Here is a 13,866-nt window from a genome sequence, read left to right as displayed (position 1 = left end):
ATTGTGAGGGGAGCAGTCTGTGGGGAATCCCACATACGTATTAGATCTTCTCAAGCTGACTCTACAGGGGGCAACGAGGAGATGAATGTCCAGCACTGTCCCTTTGTTACCTGAGGTTCTGCCTGTAGTTGGCGCTGACGTAGAGAGATGCTGCTGTGGGTTGTGGTTTGTACCGTCAGTGTAGACTAATGGCTTCCACGGTTAAGAGCAGTTCTGCTGAAGGAAAATCCTGTAGGGAGGCATCAGAACCTGGAACTGCTGATCGCTCTTAAGGGGAGAAACCAAGGAGAAGAGGGATGGATGTGCACGAGTGTGAAGCATCTCCGTTTCTTAAGGAGGGGAGGTCAGAATCCTGGGTAGCATTGTTCCAGAATGCCGGTGAGAAAAGTAACCAGAATGAGGGCATTTCCTGCCAGCGTTTATTGTGTTGGGTACAGATTAACTCCTCAACTATTTACTGAACACCTGCTGTGTGCCCGGCACTGTGGATATGGTGCCAGTAAAATAAAGGCTTTAGCCAGTGGAGGAAGAAGACAGACAATAAATGAATAGATACGGGTTGTTTTAGTTCTCGCAGAGTGGCTGAGTGAAAGCGGTTGTAATCTTCAGTCTTCAGAGGATTGCTCCAGGCCCAAGTTGTTGCTCAGAACCATCTCCTGTCATTAGAGGTGAGGCAAGGAGGAACAGAAGTTACAGTTGCATCGAGGCTTAACCGGAAAATACAGTATTGGTTAGTAAGTCTGGGAGGGTAAGATAGCTGGAGGGAATGTAGTGCAGCTTGTCCCAGTGGAGCATGTTTGTTTTCCAAAGTTCTGAAAGGAGCCTTGAGTACCCTTCCGTGTCACCAGTGTGAGGCCACCAGAGGGTAGAGAACACAGGTGTCCTTCGGTGAAAACGATTTGACGTGCTGGGTTTAACAGCCACTTCAGATCTTCTGGAAGAAGACTTACTGAGGTATTTCAGCTGTGTCTGGTGCTTCGCTGCCAGGGGACCCGGCCCGCGAGTCCTTCCCGCCTCCTTGGCAAAGCTGAAGATACACAGTCCGGGAGTAACCATGGAACCCAGGCCTGTCCTCTGCTTGCATTAGCCCTGGCTGCTGGACACTTCTCAGCCAAAGGAAGGCCAGCAGTGGATTTTGGCTGCGTGGGTGGTTCACGGATGTCGAAATTGTCTTGACAGCTGAAGTTCGTAGAGTGGTAATTTATTTGTACTTAAAACGCTTAGTAGTGAAGGTTTTAGTGCTTACTTCCGCTGGTGGTGGGTTTTCTTTGAGATACAGAGTTTTCATTAGTTTTTAAGCATTTCTGTTGTTTGCCAGTTACTTTGCAGCGATGGGTCTTGGTTTTCGTTTGTGGAGACTCTATATTTTATCGTATTTTACTTATTTGACAGAGACGGATAGTGAGAGGAGAGCACAAGCAGGGGGAGCGGCATGCAGGCAGGCAGAGGGAGAGGGAGAAGCAGGCTCCCCCCTGAGCAAGGAGCCCGATGTGGGGCTTGATTCCAGGATCCTGGGATCATGAGCCGAAGGCAGCTGCTTAACCCACTGAGCCACCCAGGCGCCCCGAGACTGTGTATTTTAAAGAATCATCCTGATACTTAAAAGAGTGAATGAAGCGAAAGTTGTCAGCGGTCCAGGGAGAGCAATTCGGGCTACGACTTCGGCTTGTACAAACACTGTCGCCCTGCCTCTAGACTCCCCCATGTAACAGCATACAAGGGCTACATATAACTTCACGGGGAGGATAATGGAGAGGAGAGGCCTTTAGCGTTTAAATGCAGAAGTTGACCTCGGTCTAAAGGAAGATGAGCTCCGCAGTAGGGAGCCGGCTCTTGGTTCTGTCACCGTTCATACCAAAGGACGCTTTGTTATGGGCAGGGCATGCACATTCTGTGGGACTAGGGCCCAAGTCAGGTACTGCTGGCCTCCCTAACTGGCCTAAAATGTTAAGGACTTTATAACCCATGAAGTTTTTAAGCTCCTTTTGGACGTAGTTGTACTCTGAGCTTAAAGGAGGTCCTGGACGCCATCATTCTTTGTTAACTAGTTACGTGGACACATGTTTTGGTCCAAGTGCTTGGACTTCGCAGGTGTCTCCTCACGGTGATGCTGGGTTTTGTTAACTTGCACTGTGTGACTTGATAGCGTGATGCTTAGCACACAAACCTTGCTTTTGCTCTCGATGGCCAGAGGCGGAGGGTGCCATCTCAGAGTCCCGCTCTCAGATTCATTGTTGCACACGTGCTTACAACACAGTAGCACATCAGGCTGATCTTAATGGTAACACAGGTCATTTGTTTCAGTGAAACAACCTTTGTTTCTCAAGTGGGACAACTGAGTGGCCTGATTCTCTGTCTCCAGTTATATCCAGGGTCATTTACTAGGTTAGGAGAATGTTTGGAGGATTTTTTTGGGGGGCGGAGAGGGGCTCTAGATGGACCTGTTCTGCTTTATGCCTTCTGATATACAAAGAGGTGTACAGAGCCAGGTGTTAGGTTGTGTTGTAGTGGCCCAAACCTGGTTGCTCTCTGCTCAGTCCTTGTCCTTGTCTGCGCACCGTAGGCATTGAGCATCTGAGTAGTGAAGATTGCAGGAAGGATGCCGGGAAATTTGTGGCTGTTGGTGATACTCTTGTTTTCTGGCGTTTTCCTTGTGGCCTCTCTCTTCCTCCATGCTGTTGTTCACTGAATAGATGTTTCTTCTTCATTTTTAAAAGATTTTATTTATTTGGGTATTTAGAGAGAGGTTGAATGGGACGAGGGGGAGAGGGAAAGGGAGAGAATCCCAGGCTGGCTTCCCACTGAGTGTGGAGCCTGCTGCAGGGCTCCATGCCACAACCCTGAGACTTGAGCAGAAATCGGGAGTTGGACACTCACCTGACTGAGCCGTCCAGGGGCCCTCTGAATAGACTGTTCACACGTCTGACTCAAAAGTCAGTCTAGCAAAAGCTGATTAATACAGTTTCCATTATTAGTCCAGTTAATCTCTGGGTCTGGAAGAGACAGAAACCTTCACACTTAAACGTATCAAAGTGTCATATTATCATGGTGGTAGAAGAAAAATACAATTTCTTGGCTATGTACTGTTTCTTAACATTTTTATTACAGTTTACTGTTCAAAAAGGTGTTTATTTTGGTAACAGTTGAAACGCCAGGTCATGTGCTTTCTGCAGTGGGTGGATGTTCACGTGTAAACTTCTGTTTCTTTCTCACAGCGCATGGATTTAGGAGAATGTACCAAAATCCACGACTTGGCCCTCCGAGCAGATTATGAGATTGCAAGTAAAGAAAGGGACCTGTTTTTTGAATTAGATGTAAGTTTTATTTTATGTTGATTCGTCTCTACTGTGAAGAGCCACATACCAGCTAACAAGAATAAAAATGTGACATTTGTAAGTCATGCAGCAGAATAACGAGAGAGAACTTGTTACTCTGCCAGTAGGGCTGGGAGCTAGAACGGCAGAGTACTTGCTGTCACCTGTCAGTCTACCACCCAGCACTGTTGTGCATTTTTGTGTGTATCATTTCCTTTTAAAAGTGTTATTGTGTATTTTTATGGTTCCTTGAACTGCATGTTTTGCTTGTTTTTAAGCCTTAGAAGAATAGTTTCGTGGCACAGTCTTTAATAACTTTACTTTTTCATTCCGTATTTTTGTTTACCCGTTTTGTTGGGTTTGGTTTATTCTCATTGCTGCTTGAGTATGCCCCAAACTCTTCATTATCCGTAGACACCTGGCTTGGTTCTTGGGTGTGGGTTTTGTTTGTTTTGTTTTGTTTTGTTTTGCTACTACAAACAGTATTACGAATGTTCTGGAATATATTCCTGATATACGTGTACTAGGGTTCGTTTAGGGTCTGTTCCCAGGGGAGGAAGTTTTGGCTGATAAGGATCGCATCCGTTCATCCTTGTGAGAGTTTTGTAATGGCGTCCTTTCTGTCTCATTTCTGTTGTCGATAAAGCCGTGGTATCAATTTATACCCCAGTAGTGTTAAATTTTTGCAATTCACTGGTTATAAAATGGAATTCCACAACTTTTTTTAAACTGTTGCCTCCCAAAGGAACCCTTTTTAAGACTTTTCTTCCTAATATGCCCCGTGTCCTTCAATGAAATTTTGTTACCACAGAAACCTGAGTATTACCTTAATGTGCTGTAGTTTTCCAGGCCACAAACCATTGTGATAGCTAAGTTTTTTTTCACCCTTTAACAGCAGTTCTCACCTCTGAGTGTAGTATTTAGTCACTCCATTTGTTTTTTTCTTTTTCCTAACTGTCCATCACTAGCGTGACCAAAGGTCACTAAAGGGGTTTGGTGGCATTCAGGTTCCTGAGTGAAGACTGGGAAGGGACAGAGCTTGGTGTGAGGAAGCCACGGAATGGCGTCTCCCCTCACCCAAGGACATCTTAAAGGATGTGTTGTAGCTGGAGTAAACTCTCTTTAAACCAGTAGTCTTTTTTTTTTTTTTAAGATTTTTTATTTATTTATTTGACAGAGATCACAAGCAGGCAGAGAGGCAGGCAGAGGCAGAGGGAGAAGCAGGCTCCCCGCCGAGCAAGGAGCCTGATGCGGGGCTCGATCCCAGGACCCTGAGATCATGACCTGAGCCGAAGGCAGAGGCTTAACCCACTGAGCCACCCAGGCGCCCCTAAACCAATAGTCTTAAAAGTGATTAAGATTAATTCTTTTTCAGATTCCTTTAACCACCGTGTGCTCTCAGTGTTGAATCTTTGTATTAACTAAACGTGCCTTTAACAACAGTTTGACTAACAGAAGAGGCTTGGAAAGGGAATTTTACTATATTGTGAGTTATCGTTCTTCAGTAACCTGCAGGTGCTTATGCAAAGAGGCCATTACTTTGGGGTGTCAAGTCCAGTCAAGAGACTGGAGATACACAGGTGTATTTTTTGAAATCTCAGGTTTAATAATGTTCCGTGGATCAGAGGTCTTAGCATTTCTTTTTTTTCTTTTTTTTTTTTTTTAAGATTTTATTTATTTATTTGTCAGAGAGAGACAGAGAGAGCGAGCACAGGCAGACAGAGTGGCAGGCAGAGGCAGAGGGAAAAGCAGGCTCCTCACAGAACAAGGAGCCCGATGTGGGACTCGATCCCAGGACGCTGGGATCATGACCTGAGCCGAAGGCAGCTGCTTAACCAACTGAGCCACCCAGGCGTCCCATTAGCAGTTCTACTAAATCAGAATGTCAGTGCATTTTTTAAATGACCTGATAAATTTAAAGTTAGAAAACAGATGAGTAGAAGAAATGGAGTCAGTGACTGAAACACACATTTAGTGTATTTTTTTTTTTTAAGATTTTATTTATTTGACAGAGAGAGATCATAAGTAGGCCGAGAGGCAGGCAGAGAGAGGAGGAAGCAGGCTCCTCGCAGAGCAGAGAGCCCGATGCGGGGCTCGATCCCAGGACCCTGAGATCATGACCTGAGCCGAAGGCAGAGGCTTTAACCCACTGAGCCACCCAGGCGCCCCTCATTTAGTGTATTTTGAAGGAGGTGTGTTTAGCCAGTGTGCAGAAAGGTAGAGAGTGTTCTTTTTGTTTGTTTGTTTTTAATGAATGTTGTTGAAAACTATGGATTAGCCAGTAGGAAAATACCCAGTTGGATCCCTAGGAGATGAATTTTATTTGTCATCTTAATGCTATAAAGTCTAGAAGCTGTAAGAGGAAGGTGGGTACATTTGTGTAAAAACTTAAAATTTAGCCTAACAAAAATACCTGTACATGGGACGCCTGGCTTGCTCGGTCTGAAGAGCATGTGACTCTTGATCTTGGGGTCACAGTTCGAGCCCTGTGCTGGGTGTGAAGATTATTGGAAAAAAGTTCCCTTTTGTGTAGTGAGAATAAATTGGGACAGGACATTGACAGTGTGTATGATGATGGGCTAGTTATCTTAAATGTAAAATTCATCACAATTGACAAGAATGGTATCAATGGCTCAATTTAAAAAGGAGCAAAGGATAGAAAAGGACATTTCCCGTGGGCATCTGATCCTGTGACGGTGCTCACCCGGCTCAGAACTGAAGAAATGGAGGGTCAGATAGTCCTGATAACACCTCCTGGGTAACTCAGCATCTCAAGATGTGAAAGCACATGCCAGCCCAGCCAGTTCTAGGATCACATCTCACTGGCACAAAGACACACCTGTCCTAGAATATTCCTGCAGCATTCATAACTTCAGACAGTGGGAACCAGGTCAACTTCCTCAGTAAGGGACTGCCTAAATCATTTGTTCTTTAGGGTGGAATGATGGGTAACTGTGAGAAGAGAATTGGCCTGTTCGTTGTATTGTTGATGTGAAAGTATCTGCAAGACAGATTAAGTGGATAAGCAAAGTCTAATATCCTTCTTCCATAGTGTCTATTTATTTGATTTTATTTTTTTGGAAGAATTTACTTATTTATTTGCGAAAGCTCCACTCTTGCGGGAGTGGAGGTGGGGGCTGAAGGAGAGTGATAAGTAGACTTTGCGCTGAGCATGGAGTGGGTGATAGGGCTTGGTCTCACAACCCCCGAGATCATGACCTGATTTGAAATCAGGAGTGTAACACTCACCTGACAGAGCCACCCAGGTGCACCCCCATAGTGTTTGTTTTTTTTAGTGGTTTTTTTTTTTTTTAAATTTTAGAGACAGAGTGGGTACTCATGTCGTGGTATGCGTGCAAGTGGGAGGGACAGGGGGAGCTGCAGAAGCAGATTCCCCTCTGAGCTCGGAGCCCTACATGGGGCTCAGTCCCACAACCCTGAGATCAGGACCTGAGCTGAAACCGAGTCCAGCGCTCCAGGCGCCCCTTGTCTTGTTTTTTAAACAATGTGTTTAGTTGCATACATCCTTTTTTTTTTTTTTTTTAACTTATTTACTTATAAATGAGATGTATGCCCAGCATGGGGCTTAAATTCACAACCCCGAGATCAAAAGTCGCATGCTCCACCAGCTGAGCCAGCCGGGTACTCCTCCATAGTGTATTTTTTGTTTGTTTGTTTGTTTTATTAAGGAGGGTGCTGTACACTTGTTAACATGTTTAGATGTGCAGAGAGGTGTTTTAGAGGAACCCAGGAGGTTATAACCACTCTTAACTTGGTTAGAGTGGGGCAAGAGACCTTTGTGTACTATGTGAAAATATATATAGGAATTACTTTTTCTGTTAAAAAGGTAACCACCCCTCCCCCCAACTCCTTAAAGATCACTTTTGATCTTATAGATGGTTCATATTAAAATGTTTGATAACCAGTGGAAGAAGTCCTTTTGCCCTGAAAATGAAGGGCATTTTGGAGTAGCCATATTTGAAGGAGGACAGTCTGTCAGGGTATATAGGAACTCATTCCAGAACTCTGCTGTTGGAACATATCTTAGGGATGTGTGCAAATGAGCGCACAGAAGAGATGCTTGTTACAGAATTTTTCTTAAAGGGAGAAGAGTCTCATTCCACAGTGGAGTGTTGCATTGTAAAGCTGACAGGAAGACACCTCTGGGTGTTGAGGGTGGAGATTTTACCTTAAAAAGTTTCTTCAGTGAGTTTAAGATAAAATTCACATGCCGTGCAATTTACCCCACCTTTTGGGTTTTTTCTTTTTTTTTTTTTAAGGCAGGCTCCATATTTAGCATGAAGACCTTGTTTTTAATTTATACTTCTCAGTAGTGATTGGATGTACATGGGTTACTTTGATAAGTCATTAAGCATGGCCTGACTTTAAAATACCAAGCTTTTTATCTCCTTAGTTTTACAGAATAAACTTTAATGGGAAAACAAAGGCTTTTCTTAAAATACAGATTTGTAAAGTTAATTTAATGAAAATCCGTTTTTAAATCTTTTTGGTAGGTAATGCATGTTCGCTGGGGGAGATTTTAGAGGTCTAAAAGGTTCAGGTAAAAAGTCTCCCGTTTCCATGTAACCAGCCATCCAGTAGTTCTCTGGAGGTTGGTTCATCTTCTAAAGAGAGCTGATTCAGGATGAACAGATAGGATTATCAGAAGGCTGGTTGTGATGTTTTGTGTCAAAATTGCAGTTTGAGAAGCAAGAACCCTTCGGAAACATTTTGGTCACATGTGCTTAGTGGACTGACTCTTGCTAACCCTGACCTGCTGCTGGTGCTGCTGGGCTCCTGGGCTGCCCTGAGGCCCCTGCACTGTGCAAGGCCCAGGCCCTGGACCAGCGTGTGGCTCCCAGGGGTCCCTCTTGAGGTTGGTTCCTGAAGGGCTGCAGTGCGGTCATCACTGTTGGGAAGTGGGCCCAGGTTTCATTGTCACAGGTTGTAAACCATCACTAATGGAAGATTGGCTCTGGGTTTTTTTAGTACTGTATTTTTCTGTAGCTCACCAGATGTTTTGGGGAGTATCTCCATTACTGGCAATAACTCTGTTACACGGGCCCACCATTTACCAAAGTCTCTGGAAGTACCCTAAGCCTGATGTTATTTGCCAGAATTAATGGAGGCAGCACCGTGTGGTGCCGGCAGAGGAGTTGGATTTGGAGTGGGCCACTCAGGGCGACACCTGACCACAAGCTCAGAAAATTTGTTTTAATATTGACAAGTTTATCAAATATATTAAAGATAGCAGACATTGCAGTTATATTTTAAAACCATTTTTGTTGCACATGGGATGTGTTTTTTCTTTAGAACAATTATTGTAGTTGGGTCAGTGAGAAAGCTTTGCATGCTACACAGACCTGCTAAGACATGCATGCGTTTTGTTTATTTTTTTATAAAAGAAAAACTTGGCTAAAACTTGGGGCTTTAGTTGATTTATTCATGATACATTAGTTTAAAATAAAACCTGTCTTTACAGAGGGCGTCATTAAGATTTTTTTCTTAAGGTTTTATTTATTTATTTGAGATAGAGAATGAGAGAATGAGAACAAGCAGGAGCAGCAGAGGAAGAGGGAGAAGCAGACTCTCGTGAGCAGGGAGCCTGATGTGGGGCTCAGTCGCAGGACCCTGAGATCACGACCTGAGCAGAAGGCAGATGCTTGACCGACTGAGCCACTCTGGTGTCCCTGTTGTTAAGATCTATTTTCATAATTAGTTGCTGAATTTATAGATTGACATTGGACTTTGAGTAGATCTTCTATAAGAACTCATCAGCCCTTTTTACAAATTTAAAATATTTAAACAATTTGTAAGAAGTTGTCTTAAAAGAACATTTGCGGGGGCACCTGGGTGGCTCAGTGGGTTAAAGCCTCTGCCTTTGGCTCAGGTCATGATCCCGGGGTCCTGGGATCGAGCCCCGCATCGGCTCTCTGCTCCGAAGGGAGCCTGCTTCCTCCCATCTCTCTCTCTGCCTGCCTCTCTGCCTACCTGTGATCTCTGTCTGTTAAATAAATAAATAAAATCTTAAAAAATTGAAACTCTTTCAATCACTTTAAAAAAAAAAAAAGAAGAACATTTGTGTATGTATGAGAAGACCTAAGATGTTCATTGCATCATTTTGTATTAGTGAAAAAGTGAAAATACCCAAATAACTTTTGTTCTTAGAGGACCTAAAGTAGTCACGTTACAGTTAAATAAAATATTGCATGGCTGCAGATTGTAGAAGACAGAAGACGTGTGCATTGGTATGAAGAAGAAAAAATGGAAACTTACTAAACTGTCTTGTTTGGTTGGCATAAAAATTGAGTGCTTAGGTATGCATTTTAATGCAGTTTTAAAAAATATATACCAAATTGGGGCGCCTGGGTGGCTCAGTTGGTTAGGCAACTGCCTTCAGCTCAGGTCATGATTCTGGAGTCCCAGGATCGAGTCCCACATCGGGCTCCCTGCTCAGCAGGGAGTCTGCTTCTCTCACTGACCTCTCTCCTCTCATGCTCTCTCTCATGCTCTCTCTCTCTCAAATAATTAAATAAAATCTTAAAAAAATATATATATATATATATCAAATTCTTTTTTTTTTTTAAAGATTTTATTTATTTATCTGTCAGAGAGAGAGGAAGAGAGAGCGAGCACAGGCAGACAGAATGGCAGGCAGAGGCAGAGGGAAAAGCAGGCTCCCTGACAAGCAAGGAGCCCGATGTGGGACTCGATCCCAGGACGCTGGGATCATGACCCGAGCCGAAGGCAGCTGCCCAACCAACTGAGCCACCCAGGCGTCCCTATACCAAATTCTTAAGTGATTTTTTTTTTTTTTAAAAACCTTGCGGGAGCTGTTGGGGGGCAGTATGGAGGGAGAGACCGAATCCCGAGTAGGCTCCGTGTCCAGCTGGGAGCTAGACCTCCTGTCCCTGACATTATCACCTGGGCTGAAATCAAGATTCATGCCTGACTGAACTGAGCTACCCGGGCGCCCCATTAAGGGATTATTTCTTGTGAGAGGAGAGAAGAAACTACATTTTCTGTGTCATGTGCAGTTATCAGGTCCTGCTAGCTAATAATAGGCAGAAATGAATATGTAAAAGTATTTCTGTCCTATGATTTATTTTTACAAATTTCTAGCTTTAGGAAATAATTAGAAATACAGTCAGACGTTGGTACACAAATGTGTTTATGGTAGGATTGTTATAACATTGGAAAACTGGACACAACGGAATTCTTTGTTCAAGAAGAGAGAAATGAGTTAGCAAATTATGATTACTCCTGGCATAGACTGCTCTTGAAACTTTACAGAACCTACTTAATGACAGAACTGTGGTGATACCACGAGCAAGACAAAGATGCAAAATTGTACTAGAGAGTTCACCTCTAGATTTTGTGTGGGGGGGGGCTCGTTGAAGATACGCTACTTAGAGAACGGGTAGATCTGGCCTTTAAAACACGGAATGTGCCCTCCCCTCCGTGGAGGCAGTCCCTTAGTATTTGAAATGCAGGGAAGCAAACACTTTATTTATTTATTTAAAGATTTTATTTATTCTTGACAGAGAGAGATCACAAATACCCAGAGAGGCAGCCGAGAGAGAGGAGGAAGCAGGCTCCCTGCCAAGCAGAGAGCCCGATGCGGGGCTCGATCCCAGGACCCTGGGATCACAACCCGAGCCGAAGGCAGAGGCTTTAACCCACTGAGTCACCCTGACGCCCCGAAGCAAACACTTTAAAAGCAATAACTTACTGCTTTTTTTTTTCTTTTTAAGCCTTTTTAATTTAAGTAATCTCCACACCCAGCATCTGCTGGGTTTGTGACCCAGCTCTTCCTACGGAGCCACCCAGGCGGCTGGCGGCAACTTGCTTCTTACCTGCCACGAGTGAGCCTTGGCTAGTGGGGCCTAGCGGCGCTCGGGAGCACTTGCTGGAAGCCCGGGCCACACCGCCAGTGTAGGAATAGGCTTTGGGTTAGAATTCTGAGGTTCTGTCGGCAAAAAGGAGGGTAGGAAGTTATATTCACAGAGCATTGTAAAGCTGTGATTACATTTTTCAGTTAAGAAAAGACCGAGAAGATGCCCGGGTTAAGTGTCTGGGTCCTGGGATTGAGTTCTGAATCAGGCTCCTTGCTCAGTGGGGAGTCTGCTTCTCCCTCTTCCCCTCCCCCTGCTCCTGATCATGAGCACTGTCTGTCTCTCTCAAATAAGTAAAATCTTTTTTCTTTTTTAAAGTTCAAACATTCTTTTTTTTTTTTTTTTTTTAAGATTTTATTTATTTATTTGCCAGACAGAGATCACAAGCAGGCAGAGGCAGGCAGAGAGAGAGGAGGAAGCAGGCTCCCCGTGGAGCAGAGAGCCCGATGCGGGGCTCAGTCCCAGGACCCTGAGATCATGACCTGAGCCAAAGGCAGAGGCTTACTTAACACACTGAGCCACCCAGGTGCCCCAAATAAAATCTTAAAAAAAAAAAAAGCCTAAGAAGGGTTGATTTACGAGGGATTGATTGATTTGAGAAAGAGAGAGAGATTGCATCCCGCAAGGGAGGGAAGAGGCAGGGAGAGGATCTCCAGCCGACTTCCTGCTGAGTGCAGAGCCCAGTACAGGGCTCGGTCTCAGGACCCTGAGATGATGACCTGAGCCGAGACCAAGAGTCGGACGCTTAACCAGCTGAGCCACCCAGATATCCCACCAGGGAGTTTTTGTTAAATTTTATTCTGGAGAATCTCAGAAATCAGAAGTGGAATGCAGTCACACAGTGACGTTCCTAGTACCCATCACTTAGCTTTGGGAATGATCAGCCCACAGCCCGCTGGGTTGCATCCTCCCGCAGCTCCTCCCAGATCTGCAGACAAACCGCATGCGTCTCAGTCAGTCAGTAACTATTTCAGCGTTGCCTTTGCCCTGTGTGGGGAGATCTGGTATCACACTTGGAATGAAGAATCTACTTGGCATGTTTTTAAAAGTGTGTTCTGGAAAATTTTCAAAGACACAGAAGTGGACAGGATATTGTCATGAAATTTCTGGGTTCTGTCTCCCAGTTTCGGTGATTATTGACATGAAAACTCTTATTTTGTCTTTATCTTTGCGCTCCCTCACTGGATATTTGGTCGTATTCTTTAGGAGCGTCTGGGTGGCTCGGTCGCTTAAGCGTCTGCTTTCAGGTCCAGTCGTGATCTCCAGGTGCTGGGATGGAGCCCCATGTCCGGCTCCCTGCTCAGCAGGGAGTGTGCTGCTTCCTCTCCCTCTGCTCCTCCCCCAGCTTGTGCTCAATTTCTCTCTCTCTCTCTCTCTCTCAAGTAAATAAAAATCTTTAAAAAAAATCATAGTTTTTAAGTACTATCTGGACCCATCTTGGAGCTTGAACCCACAACCCTGAGATCAAGAGTCATGTGTCCCCTGAGCCAGGCAGGCGCGTGCCCCCTCCCCCCGCCCCGTACCCGGATTACTTTAGACTAGCTACTAGACAGAATTTCCTCTGTAAATACTGTATCTCGAATTTGAGGATTTTATTAGAAATGGTCATCTTTAAAAATAATTTCTTAGCACCTGACTGGCAGTGTTCAAATTTTCCAGATTGCTTCAGGAAGGAGTCTTCTATCATTTTATTTCTTTGACTCGGGATTCGAAATAAGGGCTATGTGTTAGAATGCTTTCGTTAATCTTTTAAAATCTACTTGTTTGAAGAAACTAATTTTTTAGAAGTCTCGTACCCTGGATTTTGGTGATTATAGCTTCATGATGTCTTGTTTAACATGTTTCCCCAGTCCTCAAAATTCTTGCACTGTAGGCGTTGGTCCGGAGGCTTGATCATTGGATTTAGGTTCGACTTTGTGACTGGAACATTCCGAGGCGGGGCTTTGCACCTGTTCTTGGACCACCTCCGAGGCAGCAGTGGTTGCAGCAGCTTTGACCTGCCGATGGTCAGGGCCCCGTCCGCCTTCGGCCCGGTGCTGTAAGCAACAGATGAGCATTATTGCCCAGATGCGTTATTTCACAAAGGGTGCCATGTCTCTTACTAACGTGAGCACATGTGGGGCTGCCGCTGGGTTCAGACTTTACCGGGACAGAAGGTGAAACCTCTCTCCTGCTCTGCTCTTCCGTCATCTGGTTGCCTCTAGAAGTAACCAGTGTCACACAGATGCCTGAGGCAGACGGTATGTCTGTATTCCTGTTGTTACACGAGTGGTCGTTTCTACACCTGTTCGAACCTGCCCCTTCCTTTTTTTGTTTAACTTCTTAGTATACCTTTGTGTAGAGTTCCTTATTGCTTTTTGTGGCTGCACAGCCTGCCAAGGGATGGTACCTGCTTTACATGACCAGTCCCCTGTTGGTGATTGTGGTCTGCATTACATACCGCCATCGTGCGCATGTCTGCACTGTCTGCACACATCCGGGGGAGCTTCCGAGACGCAGAACCGTTGCGTCAGAGGGTATCTGGGGTTTTGATGATACCGTGCTCCCACCGGCAGGCAGAAGAGTTCGCATCTTCACATCTTTGCTGATAGTGAGTAACCATGTTTTGGGGTCTTGGTCAGCCAAGAGTTACTGAAAGGTGATTCTTTGTGTAGGTG

At 44.7% G+C, this 13,866-nt stretch overlaps 1 protein-coding gene across 3 annotated transcripts in view; it reads left to right on the top strand.

Annotated features, from left to right (window-relative positions):
* LUC7L (LUC7 like) overlaps positions 1-13,866 on the top strand; it is a 35,831-nt gene that overhangs the window by 3,071 nt on the left and 18,894 nt on the right. For all 3 annotated transcript variants that reach the window (XM_047713475.1, XM_047713476.1, XM_047713474.1), the window contains one exon: positions 3,216-3,314. In XM_047713475.1, the coding sequence (XP_047569431.1) occupies positions 3,219-3,314 (96 nt within the window). In that variant the 5' untranslated portion in view covers positions 3,216-3,218. The remainder of the gene's footprint in view (positions 1-3,215; positions 3,315-13,866) is intronic.

Source organism: Lutra lutra, chromosome 18 (genome assembly GCF_902655055.1).
Source record: "Lutra lutra chromosome 18, mLutLut1.2, whole genome shotgun sequence".
Lineage (NCBI taxonomy): Eukaryota > Metazoa > Chordata > Mammalia > Carnivora > Mustelidae > Lutra > Lutra lutra.
The sequence above is the reverse complement of the archived record's forward strand: the minus strand, read 5'-3'. Positions and strand labels throughout refer to the sequence as shown.